This window comes from Diplotaxodon limnothrissa, linkage group LG11, assembly GCF_057381915.1.
Source record: "Diplotaxodon limnothrissa isolate DT_005_m linkage group LG11, D_limnothrissa_male_GT1.1, whole genome shotgun sequence".
Classification (NCBI taxonomy): Eukaryota; Metazoa; Chordata; class Actinopteri; order Cichliformes; family Cichlidae; genus Diplotaxodon; species Diplotaxodon limnothrissa.
The window spans coordinates 11,326,733-11,341,563 of NC_140606.1; the positions used below are offsets into that span (position 1 = coordinate 11,326,733).

General features: G+C 39.3%; 1 protein-coding gene across 1 annotated transcript in view; it reads right to left on the minus strand.

Annotated features, from left to right (window-relative positions):
* The window catches only part of me1 (malic enzyme 1, NADP(+)-dependent, cytosolic), an 83,706-nt gene that overhangs the window by 38,518 nt on the left and 30,357 nt on the right, over positions 1–14,831 (minus strand). Inside the window, exon 3 of the mRNA XM_085366188.1 lies at positions 11,378–11,527. Coding sequence (XP_085222314.1) covers positions 11,378–11,527 — 150 coding nt within the window. The remainder of the gene's footprint in view (positions 1–11,377; positions 11,528–14,831) is intronic.

Consider the following 14,831-nt stretch of genomic DNA (forward strand, 5'->3'; position numbering starts at 1 on the left):
CTTACTAAGATTAGTCGTAATAACCACAAGGTCAAAGTGCATTTGGTGTCCTGTAAGTAGACACTGAAACCCAACACACCTCACTTGAAGTATTAACAAGAATGTATATCACTGTCATAGCCCATGTCATACACAAATTCAATCAATATAACAAACACTTTATGCAACATTTCTGTGTTCTATGCCACACTCCAGAGGAAATATGAACGGTACGAAACAGCAGGATGGTTTCAGGCAATTGACTTCCAATGAGCTCTGCAAAAATACACTCTAAGTAAATCATGTCATGTGTATTTACAGTATACATCTTGGTGTTACAACACATTGGCTGGGATCAAATAGGCTTGAGCAAGATAAACCAAGGTTTATTGTATTTATTTTATCTACAAATAAATTATAACAGCAGATGCAACAAACTGTGCAGCAGGTTTGCAGAAGCACGTCGACTCATTAGGCGCTCAAAAATAAGCATGCCTTTGCCTCTCATGTCAAGTAATCTTGTTGTATGTTTCTGGCTCACTGCACAGGGCCTTTGAGTGCTTACCATAATTCTTACAGCAATCACACTGAACAATGAATAATCATTATTTATTTACTGGACTGAGGTGCAGCGCTCTGGTTTCCGCTCCATTTAAGCCAACTTTCTTCTGATTGGTTGACCTTCCCAAACAGAATATTTGAACAGCAGGTAGGGTGGGGCTTCTGTGCTCATAACTACAGCTGTGTTTTGCCTGAGATGACAATATCCAGGACATCAACTCTCAAGCTAATCATTTAGAGAATTTTGACTTTGCTTTGAAAAAAAGAAATGAAGCTGTTGTAATCACTAAAGACCTCCAAACTCTGTATGTGCTGCACAAAGCATGCTCTTTAATCAATGTATTCTTAACACTTGACCATTCTTAACACATTTAATAGACGTGAGTGTTAGTAGAATCCATTATTGTATCCACAGTCAGATGGACTGAATCATCTCCAATTCCCACTGCCTGGAAGTACCGGAAGATGTGAGTTCAGGCCCTCTGCAAACACAAGTGTTTGAAATGACATGGTTTGATTTCCCAAGAGCTGCATTTAAGGCTGTGTTTATATTAACATTATACTATGTTCTCCAGGACAAGCACCACAGGAACTAACAGGGACAGTTCATGGAGAGCGGTTCACGTTCCTGCACACTCACAGAGAGGTTTCCCACTGTGCGACAAAAGTTTGGACAGATTAATGTATTTTTTATTGAAATAAACTGAGTTCTGACTGTCTCAGTTGAAAGTGAAATACCTAAAGCCAAAAAGCATTCCCTAATCCTCTCAAATAACACACTTTGACTGATTCCACAACTAATATGGCCCATAAGTGCAGATGGATATCTTCAAATTTTCCATTTCTAACTTCAGGCCAAATATCTGACAGGTCTACAAGCGCTCAATGCCAAAGTTGAGCTGAGAGCTGATGGAGCTGTCAAAACAGAGAGAAATTAGCCTTTAGTGCTTTCTCACCATTAGCTACAGTAAGCAGAGGAGACTGCTAAACTGGCTAATAAGAAGCAGAGCTGTTTAAATATATTGGTGTCAGATATCGTAGCATCTCATATTTCAAGACAAATGGTCTTCTCTAAGTGCAAATATGAAAGCAGTGATTAATGACTGATCTGTTGACTTAGTTCTTATCAGTAAGGAGGGTGTCCCATGTCAGAATGAAGCTGACCCAGTTTCAGACGTAAGCTGCACGGCTCTAAATTAAGATTTCATACCATTCTGTACACACCGAATAACTAAGGGGCAACAACAGAGGAAGATTCTAGCTGAGTTGTAGCAACCACAAACCACTGAATATGAATGAAATTCAGTGACCTTTAGCAATGACAAGCAAAATACAAGCAGGCAAACTTTGAGTTTAACTGTTCTCATCTTTGAAAGGATACAGCTTATTGACATATGAGGGGGTGTAAACACATCATAGAGTTGCCCACATAACCCACATGTTTTTTTCCAATTGTGAACAGAATATATTGCTCAAGAAAAATGGGTCATTTAAGACCATGACAGGAAATGACAAACATTATCCTTAGTTGCAGGACGTACACAGAGTAATTCTTGGTAACACAGAAAAATAACTGTATATGTAGCTGAAATTCTGCCACACCTGGAAAAACTCGCATCATAGCAAATCAAACAGGCAGTTGTGGTGTACTGTCCACAAACTGTCAAGCAGACTCAATCCAGCTCCATTAGACCAAGACTGAAGTTATATAGTGACACTATCCTTCTGATGTTGTTTGGTGTGTCCCAGTGTTTGCATCATGCCATTTGGTCACATGTTTTTTTGGGTTGTTTTTTTTTGTTTTTTTAATACCAGAACAGAATGGGAAAGAGAACACCAGAGATTATAGGTGACAAAATGCAGGCGAGCTTGGATTCAGAGTCTGGGAAATTTTGCTTTGGAATTTCCATTTAATCCAGGGGGAAACAAAGGTGGATTCAGCAAACTTCTCAGACACTTTCCCATGTGTGACGCTAAAGATTTCTATGTACCACCTCTAAGATACAACACCAGTCTGTTTACAGTGTATTCTCTATGTATTTTAACCCTTAACATTAAAAATCTTAAGTATAATTTTTAATTCAAGCTTATTTTAAAGCTGACTGCATTTTTCACTCTGAAGTGTGGCTGTGGAGATTCCTTGGACCATTTTCATTTTCAGAAAATAATATAGAAAATAGTAATGAAATAGATAAAGATACCCCACTCATTTCCACAAATCTAATCTGTCATGGGTTGGCTCTTGATAAGGTACTGCATTAGATAACACACCTGTTATTATACATTACACAACAGTGAGGCTTGTGCAAGCCAGCTGTGTAAATCAACTCTGCTGAGGTCTGGGCAACCCTCGTATACTAGCTTTGGACCCCTCCAACATCTATTTGGGCATCCAAGCAATACACACACATTTGAGTCTTGACAGGTATAATAAAGAAATTATATAGTTTTGTTTCAGTTTGCCGTCTGTCTGTTTATAGGAGCTCTGCGACAGCAGGCTTAGAGAAAACATAACATTGTTAAAACAGAGTGCTAAGTAAGAAGTGGAGGATGTGGGCAACAGTGAAAAATCGGGCTATCCCATAAGGCGTCGTATATAACTCGTCACCTTCTGCTGCTTTTCACTTTTATAGTTCCATCACGTTTTCTTAAAGAGATGACAGCTGCATCAACTTTGTTCTAGCTGGGCTGCATTTAGCCATTTGCGCAACTTCTTTGACTCACTGTCATCAGATTTATTATTGCATTTTTTTTCTCTCATCCCAAGGCTCTGTGAAATTCCCATTAAAGCTGTGAGAGAAGATCTGACCTTTCAGTTTGTGTGACATATGCTCAATACATTTTCTGCTGCATGCTGCTAAGGCACCACTGGGTATGCTTTAAAACTGCAAACCAGGCCGAGTGTGATTTACAAAGAGTATCAGATAAGTTTCATGGGGATGGTCAGCAAGTCGTGTTTTCCAGTGTGGGCTGGTGAAATATTACTACTCTGCGCCAAAATCTGAACTGTGGAGATGATGTGGGGGGGATAAATGCCAAACACAACTATGGTCTGTAATTTTTGTGTTTAGAAGAATAGGGACTTTTACTAATATGTCATTTGGCAGTTCCAGTAAGGTCGGACTGAAATTGATTTTTTTTATTCAGCTCCTTTGGAGCTGTGTGTACACTTCACTACTGATGAGCTAGGAACTGGCTGTCTTTTGATGGACATCATCAAAAGACTTCTTTCGGTGCTTTGCTACTGGAAACTGAATTTCATGGAGGAACCCACCCGAGGGATTAATAAAGTTTCATCTAATCTAATCATCAGTAACACTTGCATTTACCTGCTATTTCAAATCAAAACGATTGCCTGCAAGACACCTGTACTGTGGTTCCTGTGTTTTTGGGAAAAGACACTGTTCATTTTAAACCAAGCCATCAAAATGTGATTGAAGTGCAGACTTTCAGCCTTAATTCAAGAGGTTTAACAAACGTATTGCATTAACTGTTTAGGAACATATAAACATATACACTGCATAGAGAATGTCACATCATATAGTAGAGCTAAAGAAAAATCATCACCTACTGTTATCTCCTGATCCATCCTGTCTCTGTCTGTGTTGAATATGGCACAGGTTTCAACACTATTCAAAATGCAGTTACTCATACTAGTTTGTGTCTAATATTAGCACTGTAAACACCAGCAGCCGTCAATGTCCACATAATTTTACTGAAGGTGGTTATGCATTGAGAGACTGAACTGAAAAACTGACCATATGTCAGTTTATTCTGATGCCATCTATATACATAGCAACGTGTAGAACAAAAAACTGCTGATGATTTTCAGACATATCACGATACACTGGCAGTAGTGTGTTGTTCTTTGGGTTTGTGTAATGTTGCTCAAAGCAGTTTCTGAGGTTTGAAATTTGGGCATTTTAAGCAGATTTTTTTTAAACAAAGTCAGAATCTGAAAAGCAGTGAGTTCAGACCGTGACTGGATGTAAACCAACAGAGAGTGTGAGACTATAGCCAAACTTGAGGTGAGACTTGGACAGAACTGGCCAGGCAGGCTTTTAGGCTGACAGCCATTAGCCAAACCAAACCCCAACTTAATATCACAATGATTTCATGGTCATTTCTTAAAGACACAGGACAGCAAGCATACTTTCTAAAAAAAGAAAAAAAGAAAAGAAAAGGCCAAATCCAACCACCTGGGTTTTCAGGCAGGCTACACTGCTCTCAGTCGTGGAACGTTATGGCAGTTTAAATTAGCAATGGTCCCTGATAATGCAGGTCAAAGACGATTCAGCCAGGTAGTCTTAGTCCAGTACACACAGTTATTCAAAAGATATATTTAGTCTGATTACTTTCCATGTTTACACAGTAAATTGTAACACTAAAGTGTATTTAAACTGTATATGAAATCATAAAAAGGGATAGTGCAGGAAAAAAGGAGTTAGGTCTGCTGTGTCCGAAAATTTCTTTGCTTTCACTGGCTTGAACATTTCCTTGGACATAAGCTCTATATTGTTATACAAAGTCCTCAAAGTCCAGAGTGGAATTATTTCCAAATGTTTGCCACTTTCTTCATGAGGTCAGTGTAATTCCAAACCATTTCTCTGCTCCCCACTTCTTCATTACTTCTCCCGATCAAACAAAGCATATTCTGAGTTCTCTCATGGTCTACCAAAAAGAAAAAAATGCAGTAAATAAACTCATCATTAAAAGTCTTGCAATCACTCAAAATCTTGAAAGAAATTCCCTTAGACTCACATATGTGGGGTAAGTGAAATTTCTTTTACTTGTGGTTCATCACGGTTCAGTAGTCCTGTGTGGATTAACAATTCAGAAGAAGAATGTAGTTCTTTTTTTTAATTTGTCCTGCATGCTTATCAATCTAAATGCACACGCTTGCAGTGTAACACTGTGTGTGGGCCTGAATAATGTGAAGTCACAGCTCAAAAGCCCATAATCTGCGATGTTGGAACACTTCATCATTTAGCACGTGTCCCTTTAGGGGCGGCTTTAAGTCTTCAGCTGATGCCTTTCATTATAACCTCCTGTAGCTCGACTTCTGACTTAATCAAAGAACAGCCACTCAAGACTTAGCTTGGGTCTGTTGAAGTGATGCTACAGTACAGTTTTTATTATAAAGAAAATGTATACACACAATTAGATTTAAAACACAAAGCATAATTAAGACACAAACCTCAGCTTTCAGGTTTACATTTTAATACTTTAAACCACTTCTGTCCCTGCTAACCTCATTCTGTCCAGTCATGGCAAAAACAATCTTGATCGAGAGCACAATGCAAAAGCACATGAGAAACTCAGAGATTTGGTGACACAACCAACTGTGGACAACTGTTAGTGATCGATAGGTTTACCTACAGAAACCTTTTACGATTTGTAAATCTTCTAGACAGATCTTTTTTAAGTTGAAATTCAGTGTGAGTGAGTTTGGGCTATCAAGGACTGATGAAAAGTGCAGTTACCTTCCAACTTAAGTCAAAATGAGAGTGTCAGAGGAAAAAGAAATGTGAAAAAAAAGAATAATTTCATTACAATAAACTCATTTTTACATTGTTCATTGAAAATAATAACACAATCCATCTTTGAAAGAGCTCAGTGAAAGGGCCTAAGGGCTAAATGTATAGGAAAAATAGTTTCTATATATAATATCACATGGTGCACACTGGTGCTAAGAAGAAAAAAAGGTTCTTCACCTTGCCTTCAAGAATGCCTCTTAGTTTTAAGAAAGCCTCCAGCTTCTGACAGATAAAACTATACAGATCTCCTCAAAGTGGAATCCACTCCATCTCCATCAGGATAATGGATTGGTTCGTATCGTTTATGACAAGGGCCCCTTGAAAAGGCACGGTTGGTAGTGGTAAAAGGGCCTATGAGGATTTTTTTTAGACACACCAAAGAGGTCACAGGAGCACTGGAAATGGCTCAGCTAGAGGTAATTATTTTCAAACTACACTTGGAATCATGTTTCTGCTGAAAAACATTTTCATTTATCACAAGTGGGCTCTTTCAACTGTCAAACAAAAGTACACAACCTATATTTATGGTGAGAACAGAAACAAACTTTGTGTGATGAAGACAGGCTAACATTATCTGCTAAACACTATCTGCTCACAAGCTTACAAACCAACAAAAGTAAGCAGAAGCACAAATCTTCTCATGATGTGAATGTATTCCTTTGTCCGACTGTCTCTCTCCTATCTTAAGATCAGTGAAAAAAGCCTTGGTTTGACAGTTAATAGTGTTCAACTTTGAGCCTCTGCTACAAGTCCTGGTGTCAGAGTGTTTAGTCCAAGAGGTAGATTAGCTGCTAATCAGATGAGACAAAGAGGGGTTCCTGCTTCCACACAGAAAGTCTTTATACCTGAATGCCAGTGATTAGAACCTAATCTGCTGCCAGGGTGGTCAGTATAGAAGACATTCGTGTACATATGCACTCACACACATGGATGCATGGTGACATCAGTAATCCATTATGAAGATTTCTCAAATTTCCTTTGAGTAAAAAGCAAAAACAGAAGCATGGATTTTTACACCAGATGTACCCAGAACAAATCTGAAACCTGACCTTATCCTTCAGGATCATAGAAAAAAAAAACCAAACACCAAAATGACGGCCACGCGTCCTCAGCAGTAACACATAGCAAATTGTAAAGGTGGTGTAGTTCCTTACAGTCAAGTCCATGGAAAATGCTATTACTCATATTTGCTTGTGGTTTTTCAATATGACACAAAGGACGTGTTCATTAAACTAAGATGTCCACTTTTTGCTCCATAACGTTACAGAGAAAAGACAAAACAGGAGAGGGGCTGGAGGAAAACAGGTGAAAGAAGAGTTTATTCAAAGGATCTTTAAAACAAGCACAGCCCATGTTACCATAAGTCTGTCCAGTGGATGGATAGTATGCTTTTGCAGCTTGTAGACTGGAAAAATCACCCTCGCAAATGATTTATGTTTGCCATTCACAAGACAGCAAGACAGCAACTAACCATAAACTGTCCCAGATCTGGTCTCCTGTCTTCAAAGGCAACAATATTGTAGCTCATTGTGCACAGTTGGAGTAATTTTGGTCATGCCATGGTCTTCGACCACTATTTTTACAAGTGTGACTCCAGGATTAGTTGCTTACAGCAATCATTATTATAAGTTCTGGCAAACCTTTTTCCCCTCTTGTTGACATAGTAATTCATCAGTGTTCATATTTAAATTTTATTTGATCTGCAAAGGGACATGTATCACCCAAGTTTCTCCAAAAGGCATCACTTCTCCTCAGCAGCAGCTTTTTTCAGGGTACTTATATGAACCACAGATTATATGAGATCATCATGCAATATAACCACCTGCAGCTGTTAAAATAAAAAAAAAGAAGCTCACTGGGATAGCAAATGCTGTTCACTTATTTAACCTCTGCTGAAGGACTTCTATAAAACTACAGACATTAGTTTTATAGAAGTCCTTCAGTACTTCAAGTCTTTCAGTCAGCATGGGATTTAAAATGCAGCAATCTAGATATCATTGTTCTTTTCTCAGGCTATGTCAGTACAGAGCAGCAACCTGGCTGAAAATCCAAATCTCTTAGAGCCTCTTAAAGGCAGTCGGATTCGTCCCCGGTATATTCTGCTAACCGACCCACTGATGCACACTCAAAGAGGCCAAGCTCCCAACCCCGGAGGCTCTGGCAGCACGTTCTGGCTCACTCTGCTCTGAGACAGAGGGAGTGTATAAAATGACTCCTCCAGGCAGCTCAGTGTGAGAAGAAGGCAAGCATGCTAGGAATATTTTCCAAATAGTTTTGCAAGGATGGGGAAACAGCAAGATGTTGGATAATGTTATGTGCCTGGGAGAATTTTGGTTTCCAAGCACCTTAAATGTACCAGAGGTAAGTGTTTAAAATAAAACTGTTTGGACACAATTTGGAAAACTGCGGTTTCACAGCTCATCCAAAGAATCCGAAGAGTTTGTATGAAACCAGGACTCAAAGCAAAATTCTCCCGCTGCTGCAGACCAGATTCCTGATAGCAGGGAATACTGGTAGATCCCCATTGCTACTTGGTATCTTTAAAATATACACTCCCCTTCTGACATCATTCTTTGATTTCTAAGGTTATTACTGTGTTTCAGTTTAGGTCAGTTCTGTTAGTACACTACATATGTAGCTATGTAGAATAAGACTTTTTAAAAGGTTAGTGTTGTCTTAGATTGAGTGAATGGGGTTATGTCAGTGAGGGTATCTGTGGTAATCTCCTGAAGGAAGTTTGTGGAGTTACCCTTTGTAACTTTGGAGTAGCAGAAAGTAGCTGCTTCCAAGACATGATTGTAACACTTGTAACACATGACTATAACTGTTGTGGTAGCTACTGCAGCGTGATTATCAGCTGTACATGTTGTGCTTCTGACCACACATAAAACTAGACAGTTCTACAATAAAGGTGACAATTTAACACACATAACAATTCTAGGATAAATGTAATATGTGGTTTCAAGTGCAATCAGGCACTGTTAGCTAGGTAGCTTATATTGGCACAATCATTGGTGTAGACAACATATCCTCCTTTTACTTCCAACTGCACAGCCAAAATGGCGACCTTTGAAAGTGAGCAATGTACAGCATTTCATGTTCAGCAAATGACTATTATGAGTACTCAAACCAAGTACTTCTGGAGCACGTGTGGCTGTAGTTGACATTGAGGACACATCTCTCCATCGGACAAAGCATGTGTAAGTATGGAAGGAAGTAATGTAAGAGCAGCGTAAGTTTTACCATTCTATCAGGTTAACTGTCTAACTCCAGCTTCTTTGTTAAACTATTTTAGTAGTCACCTTTAGTTAACCCTGTTAGTTAGTTATCAGTGATATCAAACCCTAACCCTATGTTTTGGAGACAAGAAAGTCTCTTTTGGAAATATGCAAATGGTTTTTGTGTGTCACTTAGAATGATTGTATTTTCACCCATGATGGCCTAGACTTGGGATAACATTTTTTTCTAAATGTAGGTTCCTAAGATTAAGGTCATCATTGATGAAGATTCATGTATATTATGAAGGTTTATATTTTTTTACAGCTCCTGACAGTAGTTTACTAACAAAGAGTAGGTTTATATGTCTATATTTAGGATTACATAAATACTATTAATTCTTTCACCTTAAAGTGACCAGTTGATATCATTTATGACCCGAGGTCCATATTTACATGTGCCACTGTGATATTTTAAAATTGCCAAGCTGTTTCCAACCATGCATTTGTTAGTCTAATTCCAGACGTTTTCATAAGTCTTGTGATTGGACCATTGGTGTGATGGGGTTTTTTATGACTCAAGAATTATACATATGTTTTGTACATTACAGATTTGGATTTTATTGTAATTTTCTACTTCTAACTGTTGCCTTGTAATGTTTTGCAGTGACCATGGCTAACAGATAAAGAGCACAAGATTTGCAGCTGCAGAGAGGTAGCTACTTAATACCTAAATTAGCAACGATGAAAATAGTTCAACCGATGGAAAGGAGTCAATTAAGTGAATTTGTTTTGCCTTAAAAATGACTGAAATCATGGAAAACAGAACAGTTACAACATGTGTTGTAAGAATGGCTAGAGCTTTGATAAACACAAATAAAGCCATTGAGAAGCATTCCACTTGAAAATATAAACTGTCATAAATGACCCCACTCCTGTCATTTTAGTAGTTAAAATTGCTTGGTTGCTTGAGGCTGAACAGAGTCAATAATTATAATTCCAGTTAAGTGAGGTTAAGGGCCTGTGGAGGACAGTAAAATGGTGGCCTTTTTCAGTGGGAAGCAAACAGAGCACTTGTAACCACCTGAAAAAGGTTAAATGCAAGGAGAAGGATCCAAGAAAAACAGAACGAGAGTGAAAGCAGTATCAGCTCAATATCTAGTAGTAGCTGCTCAGGGAATTTATTTGTCAGATAGTGAGAGACTTGGACCAGATGAACCTAGGTGAAAGAAAACAGATACAATCAGAGAAATGTGTGTGCATGTGCGTGTGTGCGTTTACAGTAGAGAAGAAAGGGAAACCTGTGAATGTCTGTCTGCAAGGAGCAGAGATCCAGTCAAGGTAAATGCTGGACTGATTTCAACAGCTTACTGCGGTTTTGCCTCAAGCTGAGCAGTCCAACCAAACTACAACTTTAAGGCCTACCGCAACCTCCAAGTTTGTTTCAGATTTTATAGCATCAAAGAGTCCAGTTCCAACATAGCATACACATAGGTTAAGAGTCTTTGAGCTTCTGGTTTTGTTACAGTACAACCAGTCATTTGTTGGCACACATGCTTGAACATTTATATGGCTTTTAGCCTTGGGTGAAATAATGATCTACACAATTGATTAAATCCCAGATTGTGCTATTCAACAATATTATTGTTGCTGCCTGTCAACTTTTTTAGCATATTGTCTCTCCAGTGAATCTCTCATCCTTTTTGAACACCATAATCTATCTGCCATGTACATTTAGATTGCATTTTGCCTTTATCCTTATACCATCAGTCTATGGTATGTTACTAGCTGACACCTGTGACCAAGCACTTCTTTTCAGTGTGTAAAAGGGCAGCCTGAAGCAGTGAAATATAGATGCCACACAGCCAGCAGTAAGAAAAAGACAGAAAGAAATACTGGCTGATACTGAGCACAACAACCAGTACCATAAAACACTTAATAACTGAGTGTTAAAAGACCAACTGAGGGATAACAACATTGCCTGAAATAAGCTGATAATAAATGTAATGTTAAGTGGGTTTATTGGTTTAGGAATGTACCATTTCACAATATAAGAGGAAGAAAAACACTGTGAGAGTGACTCACCTAGGCCTTTGGAATATGAGGCTATACTGTTGGCAGGCCAGACCCACAGTGGGGGTGTAAATGATGGGCATAAACCTTTCGATGTCTGACAAGAGCACCCGATAGAAGAGCTTCTCGTTGTGGTCCTGGAGCCCCATTAGGAACACATATCTGGGAGTGACAGAGAAGAAAACAGAGCATGTTAATCTTAAGCATCTTGACAAATGGTAGCTGCTAACCTAAGCTTATTGAAGTCAGATGTTAAATCCTGGATGTTTGCGAGAGACTATCAAGGAGACTGAGGGATGAGAGAACACTGTGTTCACCTGGCTGCAACAGTGCACAAACCAGGGAGATTAAAGGAACTGAAGCTACTGAAAAAAAACGAGAAAGAAGGAAAAGAAGAGAAGTATTCCCCCTAAAACCTGATTTGTGAAGAAATTTTTTACTTGTGTTCCAAATGACTGAAACAAATAAAGAGAATAAAAAATAGTTCTCAGATAACCTACACAAGCTTTTGACTGTGATTATAGATTTACTGGGAACTGAAGGTTTGCATTTGAACCAAATTAAGCAGAGCATGCCTGAAAGGGCTCTACTCCTGATCACAGAAGTTTCCATGAAGTCAAGAGCACAAGGGTGCCTCTTGTTGAGACGATAAAAAGCATGCATGGCCTCTCTGCTATAGGTTAGGCCACAGCACCTGCACAATGCACGGTGCTGACAGCTGCTCTTGAAGAGATGTGTTTTCATATTGATTAACCCAAATATAACCATAGAACGGCTTGCTTTTGCAGTATCATATAATTAAAAAAAGTTTAATTAATGTAGCCTTCAATGTGTTATTTACCGAAGACTCAAAAACCGTATGTATCTGTTTCCTACAGTAAGAACCAAAGTGATGAAACCGTGTCCATGACACCTGAGCAAACATGATCTGCTGAGGAGAACCAAAAACTACAGGAAAAAAAGCTGCCCTTGAGGTTTTCTGGGGGTTTTTGCTCAATGGATTTGTTTCAGGCGAAATGACAGATTCAAAACTTCAAAACTCACAGTACTAAAAAAAGAGAGTGGAAAATGTTACTCTGGGGCTCTTTGTCTGGCCAGAGTGGCATGATGAAAGCTTGTCTCTGTTGCTGAAACACTAGAAAGAGAGTCTGTCTTTTTAAAGGGAAAAGGAAATGGTGACAAAACAGTTGTGAATGGTTTGTTCTAGTTTATACTAATGGCAATCTCTAGGGCTGAAAATGAAGAGAACTTGGAAGTGCCAAAAGCTGCAATTCCAGAAGAGCTGATTCCAACAGACTTTCACGTAAAAGCTCACAGATTTGCAACAGAAATTCCTCCATAAATAGTGACAGTTTCTGCAAAATGATTTCCTGCTTAGCAGACTGGTTGAAACATTGGCAACCTTTCACCAATCTCTTTGAGAATGATTGCAGTCAGTCCAATTTGACCTTGACTAACTGAAGACAGGTTGCTTCCCACCAGGTGACTTGCTTTATCGCCTTGCAATTTAAAGCAAGTCACCCACAGCCTGAGGGTGTTGCATGATGGGTGACCGGTTGGTACCCAGAGGTTACCAACTGCAATTCATTAATTGGCAGGTGTGCTGACACAGTCTATGGTCCACACTTAAAAGACACTGAAATGTTTTTATACTCATATAAATAGCCGTTAGTAATGTCATTTGCTGATAACATGTGAATATTTATTTTTACCTTCAAAAGCTGCTATGGAACAGTACAGAACCCACATCAGTGCCAGGGGGAAAAGTAGAGAGTAAATTATGGACTTGTAAAAAAGGAAATTAAAAGATTTCCTTTTAAAAGAAAATTTAAGCAATGGCTGAGATTAAAGCTATGTAAATTAGTTTTTAGAGTTACAGAAAATCATTCACACTCATCAGGTTTTTCAGTTTCATGCAAATAGCAGATAAGCTGTGTCAGATATATAAATTTCCCTCTGGAGTCAATAAAGTTATTATCATTATTATTATTATTATTCTTTTCTAGAAAGCTTTCTAGAAAGTGTCTAATTGGCTCCAGTTTTCATCAACACAAACCCACTGGCCCTGCAGTAAGAGCATACCTGGGTAGAAAAACACACAATGGAGCACTGTCAGTCATGGATGGGCCTCCCCAGAGCCCGGAGCTCGACATTATTAAAGCAGTGTTGGATCTTGACAGAGAACAGAACAAAAAGCAGCTAATGAAGAGTTTTAAATGTCCTTCAAGAAGCCCGGTGAACTATTCCTCAAGACTACTTAAAGAAATGACAAGAAAGCTGCCTCAGAGAGTTCAGGTGTTGAATAAAGTTCATGCAAAATATTGACTCTCAAGTTCTGCTTTTGCCTTATACACTGTATTTCCATGTACAGTGGGGCAAAAAAGTATTTAGTCAGCCACCGATTGTGCAAGTTCCCCCACCTAAAATGATGACAGAGGTCAGTAATTTGCACCAGAGGTACACTTCAACTGTGAGAGACAGAATGTGAAAAAAAAATCCATGAATTCACATGGTAGGATTTGTAAAGAATTTATTCGTAAATCAGGGTGGAAAATAAGTATTTGGTCAATAACAAAAATACAACTCAATACTTTGTAACATAACCTTTGTTGGCAATAACAGAGGTCAAACGTTTACTATAGGTCTTTACCAGGTTTGCACACACAGTAGCTGGTATTTTGGCCCATTCCTCCATGCAGATCTTCTGGAGAGCAGTCATGTTTTGGGGCTGTCGCCGAGCAACACGGACTTTCAACTCCCGCCACAGATTTTCTATGGGGTTGAGGTCTGGAGACTGGCTAGGCCACTCCAGGACTTTCAAATGCTTCTTACGGAGCCACTCCTTTGTTGCCCGGGCGGTGTGTTTTGGATCATTGTCACGTTGGAAGACCCAGCCTCGTTTCATTTTCAAAGTTCTCACTGATGGAAGGAGGTTTTGGCTCAAAATCTCACGATACATGGCCCCATTCATTCTGTCCTTAACACGGATCAGTCGTCCTGTCCCCTTGGCAGAAAAACAGCCCCATAGCATGATGTTTCCACCCCCATGCTTCACAGTAGGTATGGTGTTCTTGGGATGCAACTCAGTATTCTTCGTCCTCCAAACACGATGAGTTGAGTTTATACCAAAAAGTTCTACTTTGGTTTCATCTGACCACATGACATTCTCCCAATCCTCTGCTGTATCATCCATGTGCTCTCTGGCAAACTTCAGACGGGCCTGGACATGCACTGGCTTCAGCAGCGGAACACGTCTGGCACTGCGGGATTTGATTCCCTGCCGTTGTAGTGTGTTACTGATGGTGACCTTTGTTACTTTGGTCCCAGCTCTCTGCAGGTCATTCACCAGGTCCCCCCGTGTGGTTCTGGGATCTTTGCTCACCGTTCTCATGATCATTTTGACCCCACGGGATGAGATCTTGCGTGGAGCCCCAGATTGTGGGAGATTATCAGTGGTCTTGTATGT